Below are 15787 nucleotides of genomic sequence, written 5' to 3'. Positions count from 1 at the left end.
GCCAATTATTATCAGCTAGAATAGGAAAAAAAAACAGATGTCGCCAGGCCCAGAGGCCGATATCTCTTTAATTTATTTTCAATTTATTCAAAGCACCCTAAAAGACGTCTTCATAGGCTGGATAACTGCACACCTTAAGAGGGTGAAGCGTACAATAATAGTTACCTTAATACAAAGGGGCAGTAATTAAATTTAAGCATCAAAAGCATGTGCATGTGGTTACGTCGTATAACAGAGAATGGAAATAAATGTTTTGTGCAATTTTAGGCACCCTCTCATCTCTGGGGGGCTCATAGCAAATATACTACATATAATACGACAAACCATTGTTGACCTGTGGCATCGTAGAAGAAGGCACCGCACTGTGCAAAAAACACGAGCAAGCAAGCAAGCAAGCCAAAGTGCACATCTTTCTCACCAACGCAGGAGCCGGGACCGAGTAAAAGCTGATTATCGTTTTTTGTCGCCAAGCTGGGAAATTATATACTGTCTCTTATAGAAGGGCGGTGTCGGTTATGACCCTTCACCGCTTGCTGAGAGAAGAGGGGATCCAGATAGAAAAGAAACTGCTCTGTGTCAGTAGAGAAATCAGGCGATTTCAGTACAGTTTGGCACTCAGTCGAGTGCACAACACATACAGCACACATCAAACTGCTCACCTGGGCCTCAAAAGAAAGATGTTTGTCATTATCAAGGATGACCATGGTGTAACCGTAAGTTGCAGCTAGTTGCAGATACGGGGAAATCTCCCACACATTTAGGTTGGCGTTCCTGATGATAAGAAATGGCGCATTCTGCTCCATGTACTCTGCCGTCCTGCAATGAATGCCGGAAAAAAAAAAAGAGAGGAATGAACGGCGAGTCAACATTGGCTAAGCCAATGATCACCAATGTTTGCAGGGGGCAAACGCTAAGCCAAAGCTGCGAATACGGCGGAAGCCTGTCTCCCCGTAAAGAAATCATTGTTAGCAAGCAGGCTTCACCTTCCGGTTAAAGTGGACTATTTGATCACTGACAGAAGCTCACAAAATTCATTGTGATTTACGTACTACGGCGGTGACTACAGTCACATAATCAGTGTCCGACCTCCCTGAACGTCACTCCTCACTGTTATCTTTGCCTCGACTTGCATGCGTCTTTTGAAGCCACGTCTCCCACAGGGTCTTCGGTCTCTTCTCAAATTTCTGAGCATCGAAAGACAACGTATCCAGGTTGCTTCCTGGAAATTGCATGCATGACGCCGCCACTCAGCAGACCAGAGGAGGATAAAGCGCCACCTAGAATTTGGCTGCGGTTCAAACCGGCTGAATCTAGTAAGAAGAGCGTAGAGCTCGGTTACGCCATTATCTAGTCTCTGCTCTCGTTCTTAATCCGTCTCTGTGTTGCACGCCACACGTTTTCGTTGCAACGCAACTCGTCTCCGAGCTATATCAGCCGGATGATCCGACTCTGCTTGCCTTCAATCGCAAACTGTTTGCAGCGAGTGCCCGGCCCGCTGTTTAGCCATGATGTCGTCTAGCGGGGTCTTGCCAGACAGCCACTTTTGAAGCGAAAAGCTTCACTACGCTAGGTAAAGCAGCCTTCGAGTAGGCAACACAACGACCTTGAACGACCTTCAGCCCAGCCAAGAAAAGCCGTGTATGACCATATGTGGTGCAGTTACGGTGTCGAACCCGTGACCCTGACCTTGACGCATGACATTTAGCTGAAATTTGACCTTGGGTGACCTTTTGGTTGACCCTTGACCTTAAGAACATCTGATGAGGTGATGTGAAGCCACGTGATGACATCCGTTGGGGGTGTCGTAGACCATGTGATACCACGTCATAGCCACGTGGTCGTGTGGGTATATATAGAACGGCTGTCGCGAGAGTGTAGCGGAGCTGCCATCGACGAGCCTCATAGACTTAGAAAGCGTGCTTGCTTTTCGCTGAATTCCGGGGTTAGCCAAGTTAAGCCACTGCCAATTTTTTATTCTGTCCCTCTCCACTCTGAGCTCGTGATTCGGAGAGCGGTGGCGCAAAATTACCACATTACTCATCCATGCTATCAATTTCCACGAATTTGTCTCCATGGACATCTAAACAATCCTTGCGAGCTACTTCCACTGACATGCACTCTGCTGAAACCGAACCCGGCACTGTTTCGTTCCATGGCCCACTGCAGTCGACGCAGATATACCGGCGCGCTCTGCGTGCAGCTCGACAATGCGATGTTTCCGAATTTCCTGCCTTCATTGCATTTTTTTCGTTTTAGTGTAACAGTTGTTGCTCTTTCTCTCCAGCCTTGAATGGGTATGTGATTTTGTTCAATTTGCAGCGTGCAAACGCGAGGTTTCTGAGGAGGTTATACCCAACAATTCTGGACAAAAGCAATTTTGATCAGGAAAGAGTTTATGACCGCAATTTTTTCATATACTGTAATATTTCTATATAACAATCAATATATTTGCAGATCTCCCGTCGGCAGGCTTGAATTTTTTTGATGTTAAGCTTTTCGCTATTGTTCGAAGCATTCCCCATTTGTTTTCTACAGCAGCCTTAACTGCTCGATGCGAGTGACGGAAACACTATAAAAGAAAAATTTTGCTACATATCGGTAGAATGGACCCTACTTTCAATACTTCTATACCAATACCTAATAGTTTCTCAATATTCAAAATTTTTGTCCAAGAATGTTGGACATGTGTAGGCCAGACCGAACAGAGCTTGCTGTATTGGCGCAATGTGTTGCACAAATAGCTGTTCACGCCCGACGGACAGAGTGCGTCGTTGAGATTCGCAAGCGTTTTTATACAGCTTCTGCTTTTCACATTCTTTCGTTTTCTTTGCTGTTCCGTAGTGGGCGCCTTAAAAGAACACACACACACACACAAAAAACTCATGCCACCGGCGCTCCTCGCGTCTCTCCAGAGCTTTCTTTATTTAATTTGCGCAATACTCGGCATTAATTGTTTTCCTTTTGTGCGTTGATACTGTCCTAGAGGGCGGTAAACCGCAGATAGAGCTTTAGAGCATGCAAAAAAAACAAACATTACATGCACTTTAATCTGTCCAGAACATCACAACATCGTGTTTTGTCTCACATGTAGCCTGCTGCTGAAATAATCCTTCTACCTGAGGAGCCAGAATTGTCCGCCTTTGCAGTTAAGAGCAATAACTAGTTGTAATAACTAATAACTTGTGTTAAATCTATAGGGAGCCAGGATGAATGAGCTGCAGAAGTTTGAAAAACCTGCCGTGCAGAATTTCGCGCTTTTTCGACCACTCTGTCGTTCACCGAAGCTCAGAACGAAAGCCGCATAGACAGCAAAACGGAAGCTCTGGCGGGGAATCGCTATAGTGACGTCAGCGGCAAGAGAAAAAAAAAAGTGGCGCTCATACTTCTCCCTGCAGACCTTGTGCGACTCCTGCAGGGCCTCCTTGGTCCTTTCCCGAGCATTGGGCCCAATGAACATCTGGTCGGCCCAGTAGAGGTGACTTCCCGGGTACAGCTCGTGTAGCCTACAGGACACCGGTCCCTTGCCGCAGCCGGGCGGACCGCGCGAGATGAAGAGTACGCGGCCGTGGCTTCGTAGGAACTCCACAGTGTCTTCGTCCACCAGGCAGGGAAAGTCAACGACGTCCAGGACGTCTGTGTCTTCCGTGAAACGCGTCTTGCTCCCGTCGCCATCTACGAAATCACGAGGTTTTTTTTAATTAATTGGTTTTGGGGGAAAGGAAATGGCGCAGTATCTGTCCCATGTATCGTTGGACACCTGAACCGCGCCGTAAGGGAAGGGACGAGGGAGGGAGTGAAAGAAGAAAGGAAGAAGGAGGTGCCGTAGTGGAGGGCTCCGGAATAATTTCGATCACCTGGGGATCTTTAACGTGCACTGACATCGCACAGCACACGGGCGCCTTAGCGTTTTTCCTCCATAAAAACGCAGCCGCCGCGGTCGGGTTCGAATCCGGGAACTCCGGATTTGCAACAGCGAAATGTCGCGCAATACGAGTTGCAAAATTTTGCTTTATAACGTAAAGACTTCCCGTGAGACCCTCATCTGCACGTGCTCCTCATCATCGGTGCGCGCTCGACTGCCATGCTCTCTGGGAGCTGGTGTGCTTGGACAACTTCTGAGTCGCGTGAATTTGAATGAGCTTTGCTGCGAAGTGGAGACAAGCTTAAAGGAGTCCTTTCCGCGGATTTTGTCAAGGCATTTAGTTGTCACGTGAGAAAATAAAGCCGCCAACTATCGCCAGTAAATGCTGAATTTAACATGGACAGGTAATAATTGGTTTTTTTGGGGGAAAGGAAATGGCGCAGTATCTGTCTCATATATCGTTGGACACCCGAACCGCGCCGTAAGGGAAGGGATAAAGGAGGGAGTGAAAGGAGAAAGGAAGAAGAGGTGCCGTAGTGGAGGGCTCCGGAATAATTTCGACCACCTGGGGATCTTTAACGTGCACTGACATCGCACAGCACACGGGCGCCTTAGCGTTTTGCCTCCATGAAAACGCAGCCGCCGCGGTCGGGTTCGAATCCGGAAACTCCGGATCAGCAGCCGAGCGTCCTAACCACTGAGCCACCGCGGCGGGTAAAAACATGGACAGGGACGCAAAAATAAACAACGAAAATATCATTCCTGAAAACATCTAATTGAAGAATTTTATATTCCTAATTTGATGAAAATATGACTAGGTTTACATAGGTTTATTTATATCTCGTAAAATGATCGTTTTGATTTATTTTTTTTAATTGTAGCACGCGCGGTACTCGGGTGGAGCGGACCAGCCATAACTAATTGCATTCCCTTAAGATACTCATTCTTAGCCGAATTCAAAACTTAATGCGGCGGATTTGATAGCGAATATTGTGCATCTGATGTCTAGAAGGCGATCGGGCTGTTTTAATTGCGACTGGGGCAGGGGCGGGAAACTCAGAGAAGCATACTTAGCATACGCTAAGTTATTTAGTGCGTAGCATGGCAGAGTAAGGACAGCAGCAACAAGAAAATACAAAAAATACAAAATAATGGCTGTGAAGATAAGATTACACGCAAGCAATTTGTGATCTTGGTCCGGAGGGTGTTGCATGGTACCTTCTGTGAGCGGCATGGTACTACAATGTTTCCCGCGTGCTGACCTCTTCCTCACTTTCCTCATTTACTTTTTGATTTTTTATAGTTAGTCCCATAGTTCTGGATAGTGCCTTCAAACGTGGTGCAAATAATGGCCCATCTTTGGAAGCAACGCGCGCATGTAGCTCCATCCGCAAATGTTCGCCACGTGATAAAAGGTTCCAAACTTCTGGGAGCAATAACACGAGAGTGCGGTGTTTCCGCAAATGTGACAAAGGTGGAGATGATTTTTTCTCGTCTGTGGAAAGATGCTGTTTTAAACTTTCTCGGGAAGGGAAGAGGAAACGCGGCCGCGAGGATCGCATACCGTTGTGAATGAAGTGTCTGCCCACTCACAATAACGTCTTCTGCTGCGTTAGCAGTATAGCCCACTTTCCCGCAAAAAGTTCGTGTTCTATGTGTGTGTGGGGCCTCCAACTACCGGAAGCACCCTCCGGCGGATGCACCTCCGATAAAAATGCATGTCCCTCATATGAGACTCCACCCAAAACCCACACACCTCCACCGTTGAAAAGCCAGAAATAGCCATACAGGAAACCAGCGCCACAAAGTGCGATGTTTATCCTCTACTAAGGTTTGACGACGACCTGGACAGGCTGCACGGATCTCACTTTATCACTACGTTGGACACGAGATCGAGATATATACTGGCAAGTTGCATTACACGATGGCAAGACGGATGAATTGGTGATACATACTTAAGCGGAAATGGCATGGCGAAAATTTGTAAGCGAAAATAGCACAAAAAAACTTAAGACTTCGGCTGCTGTGACTGGGTCAGACAGAGTGAAGGAAAGGAATACGGTTGCAGTTTTCCCTTATGTACACCGCCTTTCGCATAACCTTAAAAAAGTGGCGAACAGGTATAAAATAGGGGTTGTCTTTTCAGCTCCTAAAAAAACTTAAAAGGTTGTGTGCTATGGTGGGAAGACAGGCTGAAAAACAAAATGAATCCCAAAGTACCTGTGGAATTAAGCATAAAACTAAGTATGTTCCATGCTCTGAAGGACTTGTTTATAAAATTCCTTTTTCCTGCGGACAAGTATACATTGGCCAGACGGGTCGTTTTATTAACACGCGCCCAACTGAGCATGCTAATACATTGGAGGCTAATAAACCTACTAATCTAGTCGATCATGTTAGAGACTGCAAATCTTGCTTCCCTACTTTTCATCACAGTGATGTATTGTACAGTCACCCAACGCAGTTAACTAGGGAGATCATGGAGGCTTTTTACATAAAGAAAAAAAACTAGATTGTGCGTTAGCAGCCCGTCGGTTTGCCTGCATGATAGTGAAGTTCGTTTCCTCGATTCCACGTAGCTACACGTTTGTTTGCTTTGTTGTCGTGTCTGATTGCGCTGTTTATATTCTTTACTTCCTGTGAATAAACCTTCAGTTGTGAGTTAGCGCTGGTCCTGTTGTATTCTTTCCTTGTCCTCATCTTTTGCGCTATTTTCGCCTAAGCATTACTCGATGCCGACGCCGAAAAAAAAAATGTCTTCGCCACACCAGACGACTTCTTCCGGTTCACAGGCCACACATTCGGTTTATGCAGTGTGTCTCCCACGTTATAACGCCTCATAGACCGAGTAGTCTAGGTCACTGGTTTTCCTTAACGAGATTTTCACTTACGGCCCCAACTTTGATGATCACCACTTACCCCCCTTTACAATGTTCAGCGTGCCTTATTGGATGCTAACATCAAGCTGAAACCCAGCAGATCTTGCTTCAGCTTCAACGATGTATTGTACCAAGAACACGTTGTCAGCAAGGACGGCCTACTACCCAACCTTGAAAAAAAAAACAAAAAACGTGCTCTCGATGTCAACCCAACTCCCGCTTTTGCCAAAGAACTTCGAAACTTTTCGGGCTTGGCGTCGTAGTTTCGAAGATTCGTTCCGCTCTTAGCAGCGCAGGCTGCTGCTTCCGTGTGCGATTTCCTGAAGATAACCCCTGGAGAGTGGAGCGAAGCCACTGATCAGAGCTTTCAAAATCTCATTCCCACAAGTAGTGCGATAGCCCTTTTGAAGGCGGCCTCTACTTTGAAGAGGCTCTCCCAAGAGTTAACGCAAGATACATCGTACTATCTGGTGTATGGACCTACAACGGTCCTTACTGGAGAGTCCACACTAATAAATCTGTGGCCCACACTAGGACGTAGCTACCTGGACTACTTCGGGGTGAGGCTGTCCTAAGGGACACTAATTGCTATGAGACGTACAATAATCCCCGTGAATTACACCTATAATGATGGAAATACATGTGGAGCACCAGCTGACAAAAAACAAAAAAAAACGACATAATCGTGCCAAAAATACGCCACAATGTTTTGTAGCGTTTTTCTGGAATTCTATCGCTATGACAAGAGACGACGCTGTACTAAAGAACATGTTGTTACTACAAAAATTCTTGTCGTTATTAAAGGTTCATGTCTCAAAATACTAAAAAAAATGTGTTGTGACGACAGAAACTTTTCTGTTGTGGGGAATATGCCTGGCAGTTCAGGGCCAAATATGAGATCCTCCTTCCCCTGAAGCTAGCGGCGAAGTCAGCGGAAACTTCGGCGAGGAGGAAGCCGCCACCCCCCACCTCCTGCTCTTCTAGCTGTATGACGCTGCATTTTGTTAGCGCAATTTCCGCAATACACGTACATACTCGCACGCGCACGCAAGCTTTCGTAACACGTTTTTCGTATCAACTGCTCTTTTCGCCAGGAACACGAAACACGAGCGAAATCCGCCCTTGCAACAGCGGACACATGGATTTTGTAACAGCGCACAGGGCTGCCACTGCCGTTTCCTGTGGCGTGTTAATCAAGCTCTCTGTCACAACTTGTTGGCAATGTAACGGGAAGCTCTAACATTTGAGGTCATCGCGCGAAGGCCTAGCTTAAAAATGGCTGGAGTTTTAACTCCGCTATACTTAACGAGACGAGCGAAGGACCGTGGCCTCCAACGCTCCGCAGAGTCGAGCCCCGAATGAAGCGGACGCGGCGAGGCGCGCACTAATCACGTGGTCACGTGGTCACGTCACGTAATACGGTATATCGCGTGAAAAATGAATGAAACGAATGAATGAATGAAATCCTTCCCCTATTTTTTTGCTTCGTATGACGATTCGCTCACTCCTAGGCCAAACGAGGCGCATCGTTGGTTTGTTGGCAACGAATGGCTCAAGCATTGAACTCCAGGTGACGCCACTGCGGCTTTTTGCTACCATAGCGTCAAGCGTTTTCGTACTGGCAACTAAAGTATTGATTAGTTATACAGCCTAGTGCACCTTAGTGCACCCGTAAGCGTGCGTTCACTATTCTAAAGCTACCTAAATTTTGTCTGCTAGAAGAAGCACCAGCCTGGCTTCACCCCATGGCTAGAAAGGAAACCCACTGGAGAGTGGAGTGGGGTCTAGCCGTTTGTAAAGCGTTCAGCAGCTTTACGCCGATGGCTGTCATGTTAACATCAAAGATCAGTTTGTTTTTGTCAAATTTGGAAGGAGCAAAACGCCAATTATAAAATACAGTGAAGCAGCTCGGGAAGTGTGTCGCGCATGGGAGGAGGGGGCGGGACGATTTAAATCACTGGGAGTGAAGAAAAACTGTCCCGCTCCTATCGGGGAGAGGTTCGGCGGGGCTCGTGCTCCATCTACCCGTTTTCGGGAGCCCACGCTTGCAAGACCAGATCGAGCACATAGTACTCCTATGATGCGCGGCGCAGCACCCCACATTTATTTGCTATTCTGTATTTGTACATAGTGTATATTAGCCCCTACCCCTATCCTTTCTCACTGTCGCTCCCTCTTTAATTTCCCTCTCCCTGTCATTTTATTCCCGCTAGCCGCAGCTCAGGTGCTCCAGGTTTCGATTGCAGATGTCTCGGCTAATAACATCTTTTCCTTCCATTGTTACTTTATCAATAAATGGCCACTAGTAATAATAATAATATACGGAGGGCATCCCACTCACCTACTGACCCCTATGATCCACCTATATTCCGAACTTCCCGCAGAGCATACCCACCGCCTCACAAAAAAGTTAGGCAGGGTTTAACCACGGTCATACCCACTGGTCGAACGATAGGTCTGGCATGGCTAGACAGACGGGCCCGACTGCTCTTCTTCCATGGCTAATGAGGCTAGCGGGGCTACGCGGCGTTTATGTACGCGTCATATATTGACGTACAGAGGCGCCACCTTCGCGAAACTCATTTATAGTGAAGTGCCAAAGGTCAAGGGTCAAAGGGCGAGTCGCCATGGTGTACAAGAGGCACCATGGTGTACCTGTCGTAGACATGGTACACCATAGGCTTTTAACCTGGCTAAACGTATTATAGTGCGGAAACATTCGGAAATCGCCAAGGTGAAATTTTGGTAATGGCCCGCGCCAAATCTGGAGATCGTTATCTTGTACGGCATGCTAAATTATGGTTGGACATCGATTTTGGTCCGAATCGGCCAATATCAAATTTCGCGGGTGGCCCGGACCAATTTTTTCGAAATGCCCCAGGCCTAATTTGGAGGTCACCATCGTGTCCGGCACGCTCAATTATGGTTGGACATCGATTTTGGTCCAAATCGGCCGAGATCAAATTTCGAGGGTGGCCCGGACCAATTTTTTTTGGAAATGACCCATGCCTAATTTGGAGGTCGGCATCGTGTCCGGCACGCTCAATTATGGTTGGGTGTCGATTTTGGTCCAAATCGGCCGAGATCAAATTTCTAGGGTGGCCCGGACAAATTTTTTTTGGAAATGACCCATGCCTAATTTGGAGGTCGGCATCGTGTCCGGCACGCTCAATTATGGTTGGGTGTCGATTTTGGTCCAAATCGGCCGAGATCAAATTTCTAGGGTGGCCCGGACCAATTTTTTTTGGAAATGACCCATGCCTAATTTGGAGGTCGGCATCGTGTACGGCACGCTCAATTATGGTTGGGTGTCGATTTTGGTCCAAACCGGCCGAGATCAAATTTCTAGGGTGGCCCGGACAAATTTTTTTTGGAAATGACCCATGCCTAATTTGGAGGTCGGCATCGTGTCCGGCACGCTCAATTATGGTTGGGTGTCGATTTTGGTCCAAATCGGCCGAGATCAAATTTCTAGGGTGGCCCGGACAAATTTTTTCTGGAAATGACCCAGGCCTAATTTGGAGGTCACAATCGTGTCCGGCACGCGCAATTATGATTGGAAATCGATTTTGGTCCAAATCGGCCAAGGTTACATTTCGGGGGGTGGCCCGGGCCAAAGCCTTTTGAAAGTCACACTAAGTTCAGATTTATGCACATCTCGGAGATCGACCTTTGTATCTAGTAACGCTATCGAACTAAAAATATTCCCCGTCGAGAGAAGGCGGCCTTTTGGTGGCGACAGCAGAGGAATACCCCTGTCGAGCACGCAAAATAAAGTGCAGTTACGAAGACTGTCCCTTCCTAAATGTGAACTCTAGAACAGCTAGACGGCGCAGCAAAATTGCATTCGTCGAAGAGCGCCCTCGGGTCGGAGTGCGTTCACTGCAGGACTCACTTCGAGGGCAGAGTACGTGGTTTCGACGGCAGTGATTTTTCGGGCATAAAATGTGTAATATATGACAAAAAGCGCGCACAAATTAATTTGACCTGTTATATGCGTTTTTTTTTAATTTGTGCAATGCTTTTATAATAGCGCCCAGCAAAATAACAAATCACTGAAACGACCTGCAGTCCGCCACGTTGTTTGTTGTCCGAATTCTTGATGCGCTAGAAACTTGCTACACTATTGCCATAAATAAATTTAACGCGGTCATGGCCGAAAACTCAGTTATGTTCATTTTCATGTGGTCTATGCTCTAAACGAACATAATTTTGAAGGTTAGTCTTACAAATCGACATTTAGAAAACTTTTGTTCTTAGGCAGCCGCCATTTCGGTATCCAGAGCGCACTCTGCTGTGCCGTTTAGCACCCAGCGGCTTAAGCTGCACTTGAGGGGCTTAAGCACATTCCCCGTAAGCGCACTTTTTTTTTTTTGCGCGCTTGACAACGGTATAACACTTTTCTTCATATTGCGCTCAGCTGTACTCCTTTTACCTTACAGGCTACCCCACAAATTTTTGTTTTGCGGTGGATATCGTACCCTCTACCACTCAACATAAGGATCCCTAAAACCTCCCTCATTACGTCGCATATTCCCCCCCCCCCCCCCCTTTATCCCTCTAACGATTAAATGGTACACTTCGTTGTCTAGCACAGCTCTAGACGACCAGCGTGACAAGATCGTCCGAACAGCTACAGAAAATGTGGCCCTAGACTAAGTGCTCCACCCCCGTGGGGGCATCATCATCATCAGCCTGACTGCGCGCATTGCAGGGCAAATGCCTCTCTCATGTCTCTCGAATTAACCCTGTCCTTTGCCAGCAGCGCCCTCCTTATGCCTGCAAACTTCCTAATCTCATCCGAGCGCCTAACCTTCTGCCGCCCCCTGCTACGCTTGCCTTCTCTTTGAATCCACTCCGTTACCCTTAAGGACCAGCGGTCACCTCGCCTTCGCATTACTTATGCCCTGCCCAAGCCAATTTCTTTTCTCTTGATTTCGATCAGGATGTCGTCAACACGCGTTTATTTCCTCACTTACTCAGCCCGCTTCCGGTCTCTTAACGTTGCACCTATCATTTTTCTTTCCATAGCTGGCTGCGTTGCCCTTAACATAAGCTGAACTCTTTTCGTTAGCCTCCACGTTTCATCACCATAGGTGCGTACTGGTAAGATACTTTGTATACTGTAAAAGTATGCTGTTGTATACTTTTCTCGTGAGGGGTATTGGTAAACTGCCATACACGATCCACCCCATTCTCATTGTTCTAGTTATTTATCTAGTTGTCAATATTACCTACAGGGAAAGCAGACGACGCTGCACTTCACCTATACCATTCAGAGTCGCAGGAATGCTGGGAAGATAACATTTCGTATCTGGCTTTCGTATCTAGGTTAGGTTAGGTTGAGTACGAAACGTGATTTTAGCCGTAACAATACATACCACATTTGGCGCGGCAAACCTCGAAGAAATGCTTTGTAAGTTTACACACAAGCGTAACACTTCTGTTAGAAACTTATTGAATAAGCGAAAAACACACAATTGAAATAATTTCAGCTCAGAGCAGACGAGAGCCTCGCGGTGCAGCTATGGATTCAAATGCAAAAAATCCTTGTTCTGGGCCCAACACACGCCAAAACAAATAAGAACCCCCCCCCCCCCCCTCCTCTCCGGAACTCCCGCGATGAAGTGCTCTTTAAGAAACCCGCATAAGGAGTGGCGCCGTCTTTATCTCTAGGTAATACTGAGAAACTCTTTGCCTGAAGGCATAAGCTACGTTTATAATAGAGGTTTCTTTCTATTTTCTCTATAAAGATGAAGATAATGATCGAGACACCCTTAAGACGACAAAAACGACACCTGAAATTCAATATCCATTGCTTGCACTTCACTATTTGTACGCTTTCCACATTTTCTCTCTCAATCGTATCAGTTATTATCGGCGCTTTCAGGTTTGCCTGCAATAGCAGCGACTGCAGGGAAAGCGTGCACCTAGCTTTGTAGCACCGATAACATATCGAGCAGGTACCCAACGGGATTCCAAAGAGCGGTTGCACCCAGTCAACCGTAAGATAAGAGCCAGGCGAACGCCAGGTGCTGGATAAGAGTCTTTCTTATTTTATTCCGCACTGCCGCAGCCTCTGACAGCGAGAACACGGCACGTGCATCAGGGTAAAGTGCTCTGCGAACAGTTGCTTGCAGCCGCTTGTGACACTCATCCTCACAGTCATCTCAGTAAGCATGAGTCATAGTTTCGGTGTCGAGACGTGACTGATCTGTTCCGTATGAAATGTAGAAGAGCAGACGTAAAGAGGAAACGAATTTTTTTCCGTATTCTACCCCCTTGGAGAGAAATATTAGAGAGAAAAAGAAAGCGAAACTGTTGAAACAAGCACCTCGCTACACCAAACAGAGCTCTTTTAAAAACGTTACACCTTCATTAATGCTTTTTTTTTACTTGATCAGCTAGTATTGTGGTCTATGATTCGGGCCGCAGTGAAAGGCAAATTGGGAGAGGGGGAGGGGAGCGTGACATTTTCTGACACCACTATGGGTCCATATTTTCGATTAAGTTCAAGCAGTGTAGTGCGCATATAATCTACGCCCCCCCCCCCCCCTCCCCCCCATCCTTCATCCTAGAGTCTCCTCCAATAATTGCCCACAATTTCACCCCCGAGTATAAATGCTCCAAAACTCCCGGCACACAGACGTTCCTGCGTTTCACATCACTCGAAGTGCGCCTGCCGTGGCCGGGATCGAACCATCGAATACAGGGTCGCCCGTGGCTGCTTTATTTATATGGAGGAGAACTGTTAGAGCAACCGTATACCGAGATTCCGTAATCAGCCCGGAATGGCCTGAGCGTTTAACCGCGCAAATGGCGTATAATCAGTAATACGGTGTCGCGCCCGCAGCATAGACGCATTCAAGGACAAAGCAAACCAGGCATACGTACCAGAGGCCGGTAGCTTCGCCGTGAAAGTGTCTGCTCTGGAAGCCATGTAGCTATCCCTGAGATGCCTTTGGAAGTAACTATAGTCAAATCAAGTACCCTCGCGACCTGATCAGGGAGCGTGGGATAGCGGTGCCGTATTTTAGGAGCTACGAGAACCCGGACTTCACCTGGCGATCTCGGCGCGTGACAAAATGGAACTATAGGTATACGTCCGCCCCGTGCAGGGCTCGCTCGCGCTCCAGCTGTGCGACTTCTGTCAGATTAGCGCATGACGACTCCCCGCGTACATGTTTTATTCCGGTTCGGAGCAAATGCCGTCGCGCCATCTGGGGAGCCTAATCTCTCTCCCCCCTCTCTCTCCCCCCCCCCCCCCCCTTGCCTGCTCGTCCGTTTGCGCGCTCTTTCAATCTTTGAAAGATACGGCAGCTATTGCGTCGGACGGCGGCGACTGTGAAAGGGGGCGCGGACAGCTGTAGCACTCCACCTTACGCACTGAAAGTTGTTCGCATTGCCATTGAAGGAACGGTCAGATTGTTTTCATTGCCGTGACCAGAGAGTACGCGATCTGTTCTCTTTGTTCCTATACTGAGCACTCCGCGTGGAGACCTTTCTACATCAGCGCCACGCATATGGAGAACGCACGACAGTCCGAAGCAGGATATCGGGCACTGCGACGTACTGTCTTTTTTTTTTTTTTCAAAATTAACTAGGCTGCGGAGTGGTTTGCTTCTGAGTGGTATTGTGCAGCTATTATACCTCCACCCCCCCCCCCCCCCCCGATCTCTGTCAATCCCTCTATAGGGTAAGAAGAAGGCTTGACCTCATATTTCAAGACCATTTCATATTTAGAGAAGCGTAAAGACTTCAGGTGTGAGAAGCAAACCATGCGGCCTGGTTACTCTTTGTAAAGAAGGCTCTCGCTCGATGTACTTGGGTGGTGCTCTAACGCACAATTAAACAAATAGTTCTGGATTGGCTCGAGCGCTTGCGAGGTAATCATGCGATTAACGTTCGAAAGAATGCCAGCAAATTCCAGCGATTACGGAAAGTGTTCTTGGTTTTTGGTCATTCGGCTCATTCTTGAACGCACAGACTTTGCCTGTGAAGCGTGAGTAGTGAACTTTCAATCAGAGAATTTTTACTTTTTCAAGGAATTTTAGGAGCAGAACTTACCAGAGGGTCTGGACAATCGCGTTTTTGAACGCGAAGTTGTTTATGAGCGCAATTTTTTCTAGTAAGATTCTACTATAGCAATCAATATTTTCGCCGATGTTTCCTCGGCTGGCTTGATTTTTTTTTTTTTTTGCTGTTAGCGCTTTTGTTGTGGTGAAAGACATTCGTCATAAAGTTTTTACGGCAGTCTTAACTACTCAATGCGATTGACGGACAAACTTTGAAAGAGAGATTTTGCTACGCTTCGGAGGAATGGGCCATTACCTTCAACATTTCCCAAACAGTTCCTTACAATATTCCACAACTGCCACACAATTAAAATTTCTGGCAAAGCATCCTGGACTTGTTTGGCGAAGAGGGAAGTGTCACGGAGTTTCAGAAAATTCTAAGAACCTTAATTTTTTTTTTCTTTTTCTGTATCGCGTCATTTTTCATGCTGCTGGGATGAAAAAACGGTCAAAAGTAGGGATTTACGGGTATAATTCACGCAATTTTCTCTTACGGCATGGAACAAATCACTTAGCCTGTGTGGATGCGAGTGAGTCCGAGTGAGACCCTGCGAATGTATGTGAGCTTGAGCGGGCTCCTGTGATTGAGAACAATGCCTGGTATGAGAGGTGCTGGAGTCATTTCATTTTTTTTTTTCGTAGTACTGCATTCGCCCTCTGGATGTTGCTTCCCAACGTTGCCGCAGCATTAACCCATTTCGTGGTGCCATGTGCACCTGCCTTCACAATGCCGTTATTAGAGCGAAACGCTGTCATATGGAGCTGACCCGCGGTGTTCTTCACGTGACTGATTTCATTTGTTTTTGCTAATGGCGCAAGGGCAGCTTCTTAAAAGATAGCTCCTTTGAACAAGGTATATGTTGGTGTATAATCAAGGTGGGGTCAAAGTTTCATTTTTTATGCATTTCACCCACTAGGCCAGGGGAATTCACTTGCCCATTGCAAAAAGGTAGGTACCCGGCGTCACTGGG

At 47.0% G+C, this 15787-nt stretch overlaps 1 protein-coding gene across 1 annotated transcript in view; it reads right to left on the bottom strand.

Moving 5' to 3' along the window:
- The window catches only part of LOC144120955 (uncharacterized), a 38910-nt gene extending 24996 nt beyond the window's left edge, over nucleotides 1–13914 (bottom strand). Inside the window, exons 1-3 of the mRNA XM_077653786.1 lie at nucleotides 13636–13914; nucleotides 3384–3672; nucleotides 660–816 (exon numbers count right to left, since the gene is read on the bottom strand). Of these exons, the coding sequence (XP_077509912.1) occupies nucleotides 660–816; nucleotides 3384–3672; nucleotides 13636–13681 (492 nt within the window). The 5' untranslated portion in view covers nucleotides 13682–13914. The remainder of the gene's footprint in view (nucleotides 1–659; nucleotides 817–3383; nucleotides 3673–13635) is intronic.
- Between the last annotated feature and the right edge of the window lie 1873 nt (nucleotides 13915–15787).

Source organism: Amblyomma americanum, chromosome 2, assembly GCF_052857255.1.
Source record: "Amblyomma americanum isolate KBUSLIRL-KWMA chromosome 2, ASM5285725v1, whole genome shotgun sequence".
Lineage (NCBI taxonomy): Eukaryota > Metazoa > Arthropoda > Arachnida > Ixodida > Ixodidae > Amblyomma > Amblyomma americanum.
This window is presented reverse-complemented; position numbering and strand designations above follow the sequence as displayed.